Here is a 15,041-nt window from a genome sequence, read left to right as displayed (position 1 = left end):
GTATTTTTGTTAACAGTGAATTAGAGAATGTGTTATTTTGCTATCCTGAAGAATCTTGCATTTGTGGGAATACCCCTTTAATTAAAGCTTCTCTTTAGTGCTATATAGCTACATGCTCAAAGACTACAAACAAATCCTGCAGTCCTGTGCTACTCCACTTCATCTGCCTCTTCTTCTTGACAGCCTAGAGAGGAGCTTCTGTAACCATTTAGACACATAGGTATACATTGACAGAATACGAGAGATCTTAATTTTTTATACTGTAAAAACAGCATTTTCTTACATAGTACAGTAGTCATAACACCCTACCCCCGCCCCCTTCACAGAACCAAGTGCTGCACGGAGGGGGTTAAGTGTATCTGGCGTCAGATATTTAAATTCCTCGACTCCAACAATTAAAACACTTTGTACGCTGGCATATTCGCTATTGTGATGCCAATGCACCAGCCATTGAAATGTAAATGGTTCTGAAATGGCAGTTTCAAAATCCCCCATCTATCACGTTCTGCCAGGAAGCGGCTGTAAATGCTCCCAACGTTCACATGAGTCACAATGTTGCAGTAAAACAAAAACTGTGTGTTGTGCTTTTTGTGGAAAGACACAATATTTGTACGCTACATGTGTGAAGACCAAAATTCTAGGACGGCTCTGTGCATGAGGACTGGTATGAGCCTGGTTGCAACTCATCAATGTAGTGCAAGCAAAGGGGGATAACTACCATGCTCATTATTTAAACTGATGTATAATCACAATGTGATTTTGAATGTTTTCAGATTTTGTGTCACTATCCATAAAAAATTATAAAATAGCCCAGTTTTTACACTTCTACACACACAGGCTGTATATCACTTGTCAGCTGTGTTGTGTAGACTGGGACATCAATAATAGAGTCATCTCAGTAGAGAAGGTGCATAGTCAGCAAAGTTGTATCATCATCATTGAAGTCTCAATGGACATGATCCATGATATTGCCAGTCCTGATATATTAACCTTTACTGTAGGTAAATCTTTGAATAGAATTTTAAACTCTATTTTAGAAAATATCAGAAATATCCCATTAAGTGTATTGTTCCTTTAAATAAGTTTTAACATCCCTTGAATAATATTTATTACATTTACCAGAATAGTGGATATATGTAAAATTTCTAGCATTATTATTATTATAGCTGTTATGAGAAATCTTGTGTGCATGGAGTCTTAGGGCACATGTGTAACTAGCACTTCATTCAATTTTCTAGTCTTGTTTTGTGTCTTATACTGATTTGGGTTTGTATGTGAACCTTATTTCATATGTTTAGCACCATGAAATTAAAGGGTTGTTCCCATTTCAGCAAATTAATGTTATTTTTTGTATTATGAAAAAATATACAACTTTTCAATATAGTTTCTGTATCGATCTAGAAAATAGTGAGGCATTGATACAGAAAGATTATTGGAAAATTGTATACCATAGCCAGCAGCGGGGGAAAGGTGAGTTTTGATATATTTTTTTTACTCGAGTATAAGCCGAGTTTGGGTTTTCAGCACATTTTTTGTGCTGAAAAACTAGGCTTATACTCAAGTATGTATGGTAACTTTTCATTATTCAGACAATAAGGCCCGTTCTACACTTGCATCGCACTCGCAACGCTTGCTGCCAGGAACGAATCCCGCTTGCGCTGCGAGTGTAATGCGAGTTCGGGCCTAACATTGGAACGGGCCTAACATTGATTTGCTGAAATAGGAACACACCTGATGATTTAATAATAATTATTAAATTAATAAAGAAGTGGTCACATGTATGCAAAGCGGCTTTATTTGCATATGAGCCTTGGAGACTCGCATTCTCGTCATGATCCTCCAGTGATCTGCCATTTATCACCTATACTGGGGTTAATTGATACACATTTGCTATGGGAAATTCCTATTAACTCCTGTGTGAATAAATAGCATTGCATACGATTGATCTATTCATTTCTATGGGACTGATGGAGATAATGGGGGTCATTTACTAAGGGCCCGATTCGCGTTTTCCCGACGTGTTACCCGAATATTTCCGATTTGCGCCAATTTCCCCTGAATTGCCCCGGGATTTTGGCGCACGCAATCGGATTGTGGCGCATTGGCGCTGGCATGCACGCTACGGAAATCGGGGGCGTGGCCGAACGAAAACCCGACGGACGTCGGAGGAACTGCCTTAATGAATCCCGGACGGACCCAAATCCATCGCAGAGAACGCGCCGCTGGATCGCGAATGGACCAGGTAAGTAAATCTGCCCCATTGTATATATGTGAGTATAAGTCAAGAGTTTCAGCACAATTTTTGTGCTAAAAAAGCTCCCACTCGACTTATAAAGTGAGTGGGGTACTTCACTCACGTTAAAAAAATAAAGTGAATATAGTACTCCCCCTCCAGCGCTGACTCAGCGTCCTTTTCTCCCGGAAGCACCTTTTCAGATTCCCAGCATGGTCGGCAGAGGTGTGTCTATGCAATCTGCTGGCACTGAAACTAAGACGCGGCAGTGTCTATCGCATTGACGTCCATCTGCGGCCTGGCTGGGAACCTGAACAGGTGCTGCCAGGAAAAGAGGATGATGGGGTTCAGCATTATTTCTTTAAGGGGGGCACTGTGCTGGACATTTTAGTAATGAGGGGACTATGCTGGACATTACATTTATGGAGGCGCTCTGCTGGACATTACATTAATGCGGGTATTTTGATGGACATTACATTAATGGGGCACTCTGCTGGACATTTTATTAATTGGAGGGGCTGCTGTGGACATTTCATTTATGAGGGGAGAACACTGGACATTTTATTAGAGAGTGGCGGCTGAAATTCTCACCCTAGGCTTATACTCGAGTAAATACGTTTTCCCAGTTTTGTGTGGTACAATTAGGTGCCTCGGGTTATACTCAGGGGCAGGCTGGCTATGCAATATAGGGGGGCAGGCTGGCTTTATACTACAGGGGGGCAGGCTGGCTATATACTATAGGGGGCAAGCTGGCTATATTCTACTGGGAGGGCAGACTGACTACATACCACAGGAGGTCAGCCTGGCTTTATACTACAGGGAGGCAGGCTGGCTATATATTACAGGGGGTAGGTTGGCTATATACTATAGGGGGCAGGCTGACTGTATACTACAGGGGGCAGGCTGGCTATATACCACAGGGGGCAGACTGGCTATATACTACAGGGGGCAGGCTGGCTATATTCTACAGGGAGTGCAGACTGACTATATATTACAGGGGGTCTGGCTGGCTATATACTACAGGGGGGCAGTCTGGCTATATATTACAGGGGGTAGGTTAGCTATATACTATAGGGGGCAGGCTGATTGTATAATACAGGGGGCAGGCTGGCTATATACTACAGGGGGGGGCAGACTGGCTATATAATATAGGGGGGCAGGCTTGCTGTATACTACAGGGGGGAAGGCTGGCTATATACTACAGGGGTCACCCAGGCTGGCCACCCTGGTCAACATCTGCAAAGAGTTTGTATGTTCTCTCCGTGTTTGCATGGGTTTCCTCTGGATCCTCCAGTTTCCAACACTAATAATACAGGTGGAATTGACCGTGCCTGTGCTCTACCCATGTGGTATGCTCTAATTACAATTATACGGTATGGCTAAAACTACATGCAAAACCTATTTAGAAAAGAAAGCCACTTTGCCCGACTTCTATGTGATAATGTAACTTTATTTTATTAAGAAAACACATATTAAACATACATTTAAAAACTATTGGCAGGCTGATAATAGTTTAAGGGAAACAAGGACACTACAAGAAAAATACAAAATTACAACCAGATGATCCGGGGTGATACATGGGACTGCAAAAGACATCAAAGACAGCTCAAAAAGTGCAGGATGCGTAAGTGGACCGATATCAGGGAGATTATACTAGTACTTTGAATAAGGTGCTGAGAATATGCACAGATTCTATGGTTCCCAGATAACGTCCACCGATATTGCACTGTTAAATATGTTACTTGTAGACAGAACACATGTTTAGATCTGGTAAGATCTGTTACATAATAATGTGCTATAACATATTGCACATGCCCAATATCATTGCTGTGTGTCTAAATACATAGTGCAAGAAGGAGTGTATTGCACCTACCCATGGTCAGTGATCAGCCCGCGTCTGGTGTAAGGAAGTCCCCAGTTTCCTCCCAAACTCCAAAACATACTGGTAGGTTGTTTATATTGGGAGCCCCATGGGGATAGGGACAATTTGGCATGCCTTGTGCAGCGCTGCGTAATCTGTAGGCGCTGCATAAATAAAGAATTATTACCATTATCTGTATATGCAGGGGGCACTTAGCTGTTATCTAGGGAACATTATATTGACTGTGATTTTTTTTGGGATGGGGTGTGGAGATGTTCCCCAGCGGCTAAAGTCACCCAGGTGACAAATTCTGCAGAGATAAGTCACGGCCAGGAGAAGTTTTCATGATGTCCCCTACTTGATGGAGAAGTGCTGTTTATTCATTGCTGGTCATTATTTATATGTGCGGCCTAGTCATCGGTATGTATGTGTTCGGTATATTCATTTCCAATATATATTTAAGAGCTAGCTACATTCTTTTTGGTATAAGCATTGCAGATATTTCCACTGGAGGGACATTTTTTTCTATTTACGCTATATTTACAGCTGAGAGGCCTTATTGTAGATGTTCCCATGGCAAATGGCCACTTAGATTTCTTTCTTATAATTTTTAATGGAGGACATTTCATTTTTCCAGTTAGGATTGTTGGGGGGATGGGCGAAACTTTGCTTGTCTGCCCAGGGCACCAAGATGCCTCTGACAGGGATCCCCTATCTCCTCTGGTAAAAATCGTACACCTTACCGTAATGATCAAGAGGCAACTCTGACCTTAACAAGAACTTAACATCAGTCTTGGTTCTAATAAAGATGGTCTCAAAACACATCATTTAGAAAGCAGTGAAGACCTGATCTAGTCAAGGGGCATCTTAATGATTATAGTCAGGAGACTTACCTCCTCAATGTCTGTGTAAATGGGTAAGTGGCAGCTGTCAGCCAAGACAGATTCTTCAACCTCTTCTCCTTTTTCCCAATTCTTCTTCTCTATTTCTAGTATATTGTTCAGATACATTCTGATTGTTTTCTAGGAGGGCATTCAGGACATGATTAGAGTCATCATATAATTATGGCAAATTTGTCAATTATATAGGGTAGCGATATTAATGCATAGACCAAGACTGTATTTACAAAAGAAGCACATGTGTGGCCTATTGTTCAATGTAGGACCATTGGCTTCTGAGATACAGCAGTCTCAGTGAGGTCACTGCCATTGTTGAGAATGAAGCTTAGATACTCCAGCCACTGCTAGGGGAAGTAACACTACCACTAGGGTAAGGTACTCATGGGGTTTCCTTGCAGCAACCACTAGAGGAAGCTTTTATATACATATTCTTACATTAAGTTACATTGTTGGGTACCATGACTATTGAAAAGGTAAACTTTGTACCAAAAAATCAAGTGAGCCTATTCTTCTCAACCACATAGAAGCCCCCAATACATAAGGAATGGAATTATTACCTGCAAAGCGCGATTATAATCTGTTATCAATGTTTGAAGACATTCTCCATCTAACAGAGGTTCAAGACTTAGAGGGTGCATTTCACTTAGAAGATCAGGATTGCCCAGAAAATCCTCACTGCAAGAGTTAAATAGACAAGGTGTATCAGTTCTACATTTCTATACAGAATAGCAGGAGGAACAGGCAGAAGTGTAATTATAAGGTAGTGTTCACATGATAAAATGGTAAAACACATTTGTGCAATCATCCGTGAAGGTTATTCAGTGGAAGCCACAACAAAAGCGCTGTACAAGTACATACACAGAAATGGCACATGCTACTTAGTGACAGGAATTTCAAGTAACCATAGATGTACAACACATATAAGCAGAAGTGTAACTACCAAGTAACTGTTACTGGACAGCTTGGGGAAGGGGTCCTGCCCTAATATTTTATTTCTTGGCAACAGTAAGTATTACATCTCCGAGAAGATGCCACTAGGAGAGTTCAATACACAGATAATTTCACAGCTTACACTGAATACAGTGAAATCTGTATTCAGCTCCCCCTAGTGGCGTCTGCAGGCAGACAAGTTTATCACTCATGTCACCGTATATACTTGAGTATAAGCCGACCCGAGTATAAGCCGAGGCCCCTAATTTTACCACCAAAAACTGGGAAAACCTATTGACTCGAGTATAAGCCGAGGGTGGGAAATGCATTGCTCACAGCCTCCCCAGTATGTAGCCAGCAAGCTCCCAGTAGTATATAGCCTGACAGCCCCCTGGAGTATAAAGCCAGCCCCCATTAGTATATAGCCTGCCAGCCCCCTTAAGTATACAGCCAGCCAGCCAGCCAGAGCCCTTAAGTATAGAGCCAGCCAGCCCCCTTAAGTATACAGCCAGCCAGCCCCCTTTAGTATATAGCCAGCCCGCATAGAAAAATAAACTTACATAAATAAAAATAAACCGGTGTCCCTGATGCTCGTTGCAGCTTCCTGATGCTCGTTGCGGGTCCTCTTCTGTCTTCTTTCCGCTGTAACAGCCAGCAGAGATGCATCCATGCAATCTGCCGGCCGGCGCATACTATGACATCACGGCTGCATCATAGTATGAGCGTTTAGGCAGATCGCATGGCCGCGGCTCTGCCAGCTATTACAGCGGAGAGTAGACAGAAGAGGACCTGCGACGAGCATCGGGAAGCTGAGAAAAGCATCGGGGACATCGGAAGGTGAGTATGTAAGTTTAATTTTTTTATTATTGACACATTTTTTGTGCTGAAAAACTCGGCTTATACATGAGTATATATGGTACATGTGAAAGATGTATCAATCTATTCTGGTATAAATACAATAATTGATCTACATAGTAATAAGACATCTTTGTAAGATATAGTACATTACAAGGTCTGACAGTAGAGAGCCTGTTTAGCCTCCTGGGGACCCAAATACACAGCATGTATTGAGTGTTGGGCCTATGGCCCACCAGTGAAATCTTTTTATTGGGCTCACCACTGTACAGCTGCCTGCAATTGTTACCTGATAGTTGTGACAAATTACTTAAACATAGCTGACTCGCAGCTTCCTTTGTACCCCTTGACTTGGATTGTTGTGGTCCTTGGAGCCTTGTCAGTAAAGTGCTGACAGGCCTTTGCCCTCTTAGCTCTGTCAGCCAGGAAAACATGCTCATTAAGTAGCAGGCCTCAGGCAGTAGAAAGATGCAACAATGTGATTGAGGTGCCCAGTGAGGAAGGACTGCAGTTGGCCAGACATTATGGGGGGACATTTATCATTAGGCTGGCATCTTGGGACTACTAATTACATCTATCCCTAACCCAAAGGTCATGCCACCTATATCAGGGTGCTCCAACCTCTTAGAATATGAGGCACACATCCCTGCATTCAGCAAATTCTACACCTTTCCTGCCTGGTATAGAATTGTGCAATAAACTGCGCCAGGAAGGCGCACCTCCCTGACCAATTGGTGCGGAGGTAGTCAAAGAGGGGAGTGGAATTTGTTTTAAGCCTGTACAAGCCTTGATAAATCTCCATCAAAGTCTGTCTTTCTAGCTCCAGTGGCTTTGTCACTTTGTGCAGTGATTTCTAAAAGAAGTCCCATAAAAAAGGAAAATTTTGGGGGACTTAAGCTTTTAACATTTGCCAAAAGGGGACCGGAATGGGGCTTACAACTTTTTATGCCACCTTTCTAAAAGGGCGATAAATATGTGGGGGTCCACAATTTTTTTTGATGACGTAAATGTTGCCCCCAGAAAAAATAGTGCTTCTTTATACATCCCAGATTATAGTATTACCCGCACACATACTACAAAGCCTCATAATCCATATTTCAGCATCTGCCAACCTCATAATCTACACCTCAGTATCTGCAGAACCTTGTAATACACACATGGGCTGTTTCAGAACCTTTTAATACACACCAAAGCAGTTGCAGAACCTCATAATACACAACTCAGCTACTACCAAATCTCATAATATATGCCTTAGCATCTGCAGAACTTCCTAATACACAACTCAGCTGCTCAAGGGAATCATAATACACATCTCTGCTGTTGCAAATCCTTTTAATACACACCTCAACTGCTGTAGAGCATCATAATGCACACCTCAGCTGCTGTAGAGCATCAGAATGCAAACGTCAGCTGCTGTAGAGCATTAGAATGCACAACTCAGCTACTGTAGAGCATCAGAATGCACACCTCAGCTGCTGTAGAGCATCAGAATGCACACTTCAGCTGCTGTAGAGAATCATAATACACACCTCAGCTGCTGTAGAGCATCAGAATGCACACCTCAGCTGCTGTAGAGAATCATAATGCACACTTCAGCTGCTGTAGAGAATCATAATGCACACCTCAGCTGCTGTAGAGCATCAGAATGCACACCTCAGCTGCTGTAGAGCATCAGAATGCACACCTCAGCTGCTGTAGAGCATCAGAATGCACACCTCAGCTGCTGTAGAGCATCAGAATGCCCACCTCAGCTGCTGTAGAGCATCAGAATGCACACCTCAGCTGTTTAAAGCATCATAATGCACACCTCAGCTGCTGTAGAGCATCATAATGCACACCTCAGCTGCTGTAGAGCATCAGAATGCACACCTCAGCTGCTGTAGAGCATCAGAATGCCCACCTCAGCTGCTGTAGAGCATCATAATACACACCTCAGCTGCTGTAGAGCATCAGAATGCACACCTCAGCTGCTGTAGAGAATCATAATGCACACTTCAGCTGCTGTAGAGAATCATAATGCACACCTCAGCTGCTGTAGAGCATCAGAATGCACACCTCAGCTGCTGTAGAGAATCATAATGCACACTTCAGCTGCTGTAGAGAATCATAATGCACACCTCAGCTGCTGTAGAGCATCAGAATGCACACCTCAGCTGCTGTAGAGCATCAGAATGCACACCTCAGCTGCTGTAGACCATCAGAATGCACACCTCAGCTGCTGTAGAGCATCAGAATGCCCACCTCAGCTGCTGTAGAGCATCAGAATGCACACCTCAGCTGTTTAAAGCATCATAATGCACACCTCAGCTGCTGTAGAGCATCAGAATGCACACTTCAGCTGCTGTAGAGCATTAGAATGCACACCTCAGCTGCTGTAGAGCATCAGAATGCCCACCTCAGCTGCTGTAGAGCATCAGAATGCCCACCTCAGCTGCTGTAGAGCATCAGAATGCACACCTCAGCTGTTGTAAAGCATCATAATGCACACCTCAGCTGCTGTAGAGCATCAGAATGCACACCTCAGCTGCTGTAGAGCATCAGAATGCACACTTCAGCTGCTGTAGAGCATTAGATTGCACACCTCAGCTGCTGTAGAGCATCATAATGTACACCTCAGCTGCTGTAGAGCATCATAATGCACACCTCAGCTGCTGTAGAGCATCATAATGCACACCTCAGCTGCTGTAGAGCATCATAATGCACACCTCAGCTGCTGTAGAGCATCATAATGCACACCTCGGCTGCTGTAGAGCATCATAATGCAAACCTCAGCTGCTGTAGAGCATCAGAATGCACACTGCAGCTGCAGTAGAGCATCAGAATGCACACCTCAGCTGCTGTAGAGCATCATAATGCACACCTCAGCTGCTGTAGAGCATCAGAATGCACACCTCAGCTGCTGTAGAGCATCAGAATGCACACCTCAGCTGCTGTAGAGCATCAGAATGCACACCTCAGCTGCTGTAGAGCATCAGAATGCCCACCTCAGCTGCTGTAGAGCATCAGAATGCACACCTCAGCTGTTGTAAAGCATCATAAAGCACACCTCAGCTGCTGTAGAGCATCAGAATGCACACCTCAGCTGCTGTAGAGCATTAGAATGCACACCTCAGCTGCTGTAGAGCATCATAATGTACACCTCAGCTGCTGTAGAGCATCATAATGCACACTTCAGCTGCTGTAGAGAATCATAATGCACACCTCATCTGCTGTAGAGCATCAGAATGCACACCTCAGCTGCTGTAGAGCATCAGAATGCACACCTCAGCTGCTGTAGAGCATCAGAATGCACACCTCAGCTGCTGTAGAGCATCAGAATGCCCACCTCAGCTGCTGTAGAGCATCAGAATGCACACCTCAGCTGCTGTAGAGCATTAGAATGCACACCTCAGCTGCTGTAGAGCATCATAATGTATACCTCAGCTGCTGTAGAGCATCATAATGCACACCTCAGCTGCTGTAGAGCATCATAATGCACACCTCAGCTGCTGTAGAGCATCAGAATGCCCACCTCAGCTGCTGTAGAGCATCAGAATGCCCACCTCAGCTGCTGTAGAGCATCAGAATGTCCACCTCAGCTGCTGTAGAGCATCAGAATGCACACCTCAGCTGCAGTAGAGCATCATAATGCACACCTCAGCTGTTGTAAAGCATCATAATGCACACCTCAGCTGCTGTAGAGCATCAGAATGCACACCTCAGCTGCTGTAGAGCATCAGAATGCACACCTCAGCTGCTGTAGAGCATCAGAATGCACACCTCAGCTGCTGTAGAGCATCAGAATGCCCACCTCAGCTGCTGTAGAGCATCAGAATGCACACCTCAGCTGTTGTAAAGCATCATAAAGCACACCTCAGCTGCTGTAGAGCATCAGAATGCACACCTCAGCTGCTGTAGAGCATTAGAATGCACACCTCAGCTGCTGTAGAGCATCATAATGTACACCTCAGCTGCTGTAGAGCATCATAATGCACACTTCAGCTGCTGTAGAGAATCATAATGCACACCTCATCTGCTGTAGAGCATCAGAATGCACACCTCAGCTGCTGTAGAGCATCAGAATGCACACCTCAGCTGCTGTAGAGCATCAGAATGCACACCTCAGCTGCTGTAGAGCATCAGAATGCACACCTCAGCTGCTGTAGAGCATCAGAATGCCCACCTCAGCTGCTGTAGAGCATCAGAATGTCCACCTCAGCTGCTGTAGAGCATCAGAATGCACACCTCAGCTGCAGTAGAGCATCATAATGCACACTTCAGCTGCTGTAGAGCATCAGAATGCACACTTCAGCTGCTGTAGAGCATTAGAATGCACACCTCAGCTGCTGTAGAGCATCATAATGTACACCTCAGCTGCTGTAGAGCATTAGAATGCACACCTCAGCTGCTGTAGAGCATCATAATGTACACCTCAGCTGCTGTAGAGCATTATAATGCACACCTCAGCTGCTGTAGAGCATCAGAATGTACACCTCAGCTGCTGTAGAGCATCATAATGCACACCTCAGCTGCTGTAGAGCATCAGAATGCACACCTCAGCTTTTTGAGGCTGTGTTCACATGCAGAGTTTGTATTGAATTTTGAAATGCAATTGAAAGGCAATAAGAGGGGCTAGTCCTGATCCCAGATATGTTTCCACTGAAATGTTTGCAGTCGAGAACAAACAACACAAGTTTTGCATCGTTTACAAGCAAAACACCTGTTTAGCGTTCCCAAAGGCTTTTAGCCTGTGAGTGGGAAAAGCTCCTCCTCTTTCTGCTTACACTGTATTTAGAAACACAGTTGAAATGCAACATGTGAATGCAGCCTCAAAGTATTGTCGGGGTTCAGAATTTTATATTTATGGGCCCGAAGTGGAGTGAAAATTACAACTTATACTCATCTTATTACTTATCTCCAGTCCTGTGCAGTGTCTTCTTTCAACAAAGGTCTCTGTTTGTATATAGAGACTCATCGCTGACGTCATATCAACAGCTGGTGGCTGAGGCCTGTACTGTAGTGTCAGTACTCTGTTGATACAACATCACCACTGAGCCTCTGCATACAGATAGACCGGCAGTGACGGGAGACGCCTTCTTAAAAGGGTTTTTTTTATAGTATTTTGTTCACATATATGGGCTTATATGGATTAGAAAAATAAAAAATAGCACATCACCCTCTCTTCCCATTTAGCGTGGTCACGCCCATTACAATTGGTCTCTGTTTGTATACAGACTGCTGTACACCCACTACAGCAGCAGTTACAGGCAGAAGCCATCTCACTCACTGTGGACAGGACATCACTGCCAACCTCTGTATACAAACAGAGGCCATCAATATTGGCATGCTATGCTGAATAGGTCAAATGAAATACACTCCTTTTCTTATAACAGGCTAAAATAGCCTAATAACATGCCCATGCATAAGAAAAATCACTCTATGCTCTTACCTTCCCCTCCCCAAGGACATGATCCAGCTGTCTCTTCAGACCCGAATCATTCATTAAATAAATACTAAGACAGTGCAGCTGCTCTCTTACCTCTCACACCACTTGTCCTTTTGCCATGGTACTGACAGCCCTTGGAGGACAAGCCCCTTAACCCGCAAAGCTCTGTCCCCTTCCTGACACTCAGCTGCTAGACTTGGACTGGGAACAGGATGAAGGATGTACTGGGAGATTTTCTGTACTTCATCAGAATCAACAGTATCAGTGTCCTCAGGATACCAGTACTGCTGATCCTACTGCGGGAATGGGGGTGAGCAGGTTAGTGGGGACCCTCACCTCCTGCTTACTTATGGGGACCCTGGGAACATATCCCTGGTGCCCTCCCTTTAATTGGTCCTGGATGCAGAGCTTAACCCCTTCACAACTGCCTTACAGCTATTCAGTGGGTATGGAAAGTATAATTTTTCCATCTTTGTACACTCTGCATCCCATCTTGACAGAAAAAAACTGAAAAATAGATATTTTGCTAATGTATTAAACAAGAAAAACTGAAATATCACATGGTCAAAAGTATTTAGATGCTTTGCTGTGACACTCATATTTAATTCACATGCTGTGAATTTCCTTCTGATCCTTCTTGAGATGGTTCTACTCCTACATCAAAGTCCAGCCGTGTTCAATTAAACTCATTTGACTTCATTAGGAAAGGCACATACCCATTGAAGTTTTTGGTGTTAATTTTAAACGTATGTGTGGAAAAAACAGGCATTGCTCATCACCTGCCAAAAACAATCCCAATAGTGAAACATGGTGGTGGAAGCATCATGATATGGGTGGTGTTCAGCTGCAGGGACAGGATGACTGGTAGCAATTGAGGAAAAGATGATTGAGGACAACATTAATCCAGAAAACCTCTTCCAGACTGAGCCAAAGGTTCACCTTCCAACAAGACAGTGACCCTAAGCACATAGCTAAAATGGGAAAGCAGTGGCTTCAGAACAACTTTGTGACCATTCCTGACTTGCCCAGCCAGTGCCCTGACTTAAACCCAACTGAGCATCTCTGGAGAGACTAGAAATGGCTTCCACCAACGTTCACTATCCCACTTGAGGGAACTGGAGAGGATCTGCAAGGAAGAGGCAAAGGATCCCCAAATACAGGTGTGTGTTGCATCATTCCCAAGAAGCCTCATGGCTGTACTAGCTGAAAAGATGCTTCTACTCAATACTGAGCAAAGGACCTGAATATTTATGACCATATTCAGTTTTTCTAGTTTAATAAGCTTGCAAAAATATCTTCGTGTATGTTTTTTCTGTCAAGATAAGCTGCAGAGTATACATTTAAGAGCACAAAAAAAAAAACATTTTTGATCTTTACAAATGGCAAGTTTATAAATGTCATGACAGTACTCAAATGGCTATATCTCCTAAACCAATGTTGACGAACCTATGGCACTGGTGCCAGAGGGGGCACTCGGAGCCCTCTCTGTGGGCACCCAGGCCATCACCCCAGCATGCAGTTCACCAGACAGGACTCAAAGAATCTTCCTACAGAATCTTCCTACAATGATAGACGAATTTGCCCTCCTCCTTTTAAATGTGTCGGTGTCTTTAGGAGGCTGAATGATTGAAAGTTGTCAAAGAACAAGGAGAAATAAATTACTGCTTAAATTGCTGTGCTGGCTCTTCGCAATAAACAAGTGGCTTTTGGTTGAAGTTTGGGCACTCAGGCTCTAAAAGGTTCGCCATCACTGCCCTAAACCCTGGCACATAGAAACTAATTTTAAACAGGATAATCTTCCCTTTCATATAACATAGTGATTGTGTGTGGATGCTTCACAGAACCTGAGATATCCACTGTTAAATTTGCAGGAAAAAAAGTGATTTTATACAGTATACTGCTTTATATTTACAACTGTAACACTGGATATCTTGCTTCTGTGAAACATCCAAACACAATCTTCAGAAGATATTAGTATTTGAAACATATTTATAACATAATTTGATAAAGGTTTATTCACTTTTACTACTTATTAAAAAATGTAATCAGAAACATTATATAAAAGCTTATTTTTTCACATTTATAGTTAGTTATTGTCTAATTTTTTATCATCTAAAGTAAAATACATGTGATTAATAAAATTTTCCTACTAAGTTAAAAGTCTCACGTGGCATAAAAAACAAACAAATTAAAAATTGTTATGATATGTAATGCTTTTCCAAATATATCGTCATTTAAAAAAGCACATAACAGAACTGAGGAAATCCACCATAAAAACCCAGCTATGATAAACCAGGAAACTAACTCATAGATCCAGGCAGGGCGACTGTGGTAATCTTAATAATAATAATAATTCTTTATTTATATAGCGCACACAGATTATGCAGCGCTGCACAAAGCATGTCAAGTTGGTCCCTGTCCCCATGAGGCTCACAATGTAAACAACCTACCAGTATGTTTTTGGAGTGTGGGAGGAAACCGGAGGACCGCCACGCAAACACGGAGAGAACATACAAACTCTTTGCAGATGTTGACCTGGGTGGGATTCGAACCCAGGACCCCAGCGCTGCAAGGCAGAAGTGCTACTCACTCAGCCACCGTGCCGCCCTGATCTTCTTATATGTATTATCTATGGCCTCTTTCCTTCTAAAATCATCTTTTAGAATTATGCTAAAGAGTTAGAAGTGCTATGAGTGGTGTTACCAGAGCGCTTCCATGCTTTAACTGCGTAGGCTGTGCCTCGTGCCACTCAAAATTATAGCAGGTGGAGGGAGGGAAAAAGTGCCGAGGGAGCAGGGGGAGGGTGAGAGCTTGTTAAGCCAGAGCTTGGAGATGATC

General features: G+C 43.4%; 1 protein-coding gene across 2 annotated transcripts in view; it reads right to left on the bottom strand.

Moving 5' to 3' along the window:
• EXOC3L4 (exocyst complex component 3 like 4) overlaps window positions 1–15,041 on the bottom strand; it is a 95,879-nt gene that overhangs the window by 44,089 nt on the left and 36,749 nt on the right. For both annotated transcript variants that reach the window (XM_072116238.1, XM_072116239.1), the window contains exons 4-5: window positions 5,551–5,668; window positions 4,988–5,116 (exon numbers count right to left, since the gene is read on the bottom strand). In XM_072116238.1, coding sequence (XP_071972339.1) covers window positions 4,988–5,116; window positions 5,551–5,668 — 247 coding nt within the window. The remainder of the gene's footprint in view (window positions 1–4,987; window positions 5,117–5,550; window positions 5,669–15,041) is intronic.

The sequence above is a fragment of the Engystomops pustulosus genome, chromosome 7 (assembly GCF_040894005.1).
Source record: "Engystomops pustulosus chromosome 7, aEngPut4.maternal, whole genome shotgun sequence".
Lineage (NCBI taxonomy): Eukaryota > Metazoa > Chordata > Amphibia > Anura > Leptodactylidae > Engystomops > Engystomops pustulosus.
Note: the sequence above shows the minus strand (reverse complement) of the source record. Positions and strands in the feature narration are given on the sequence as shown.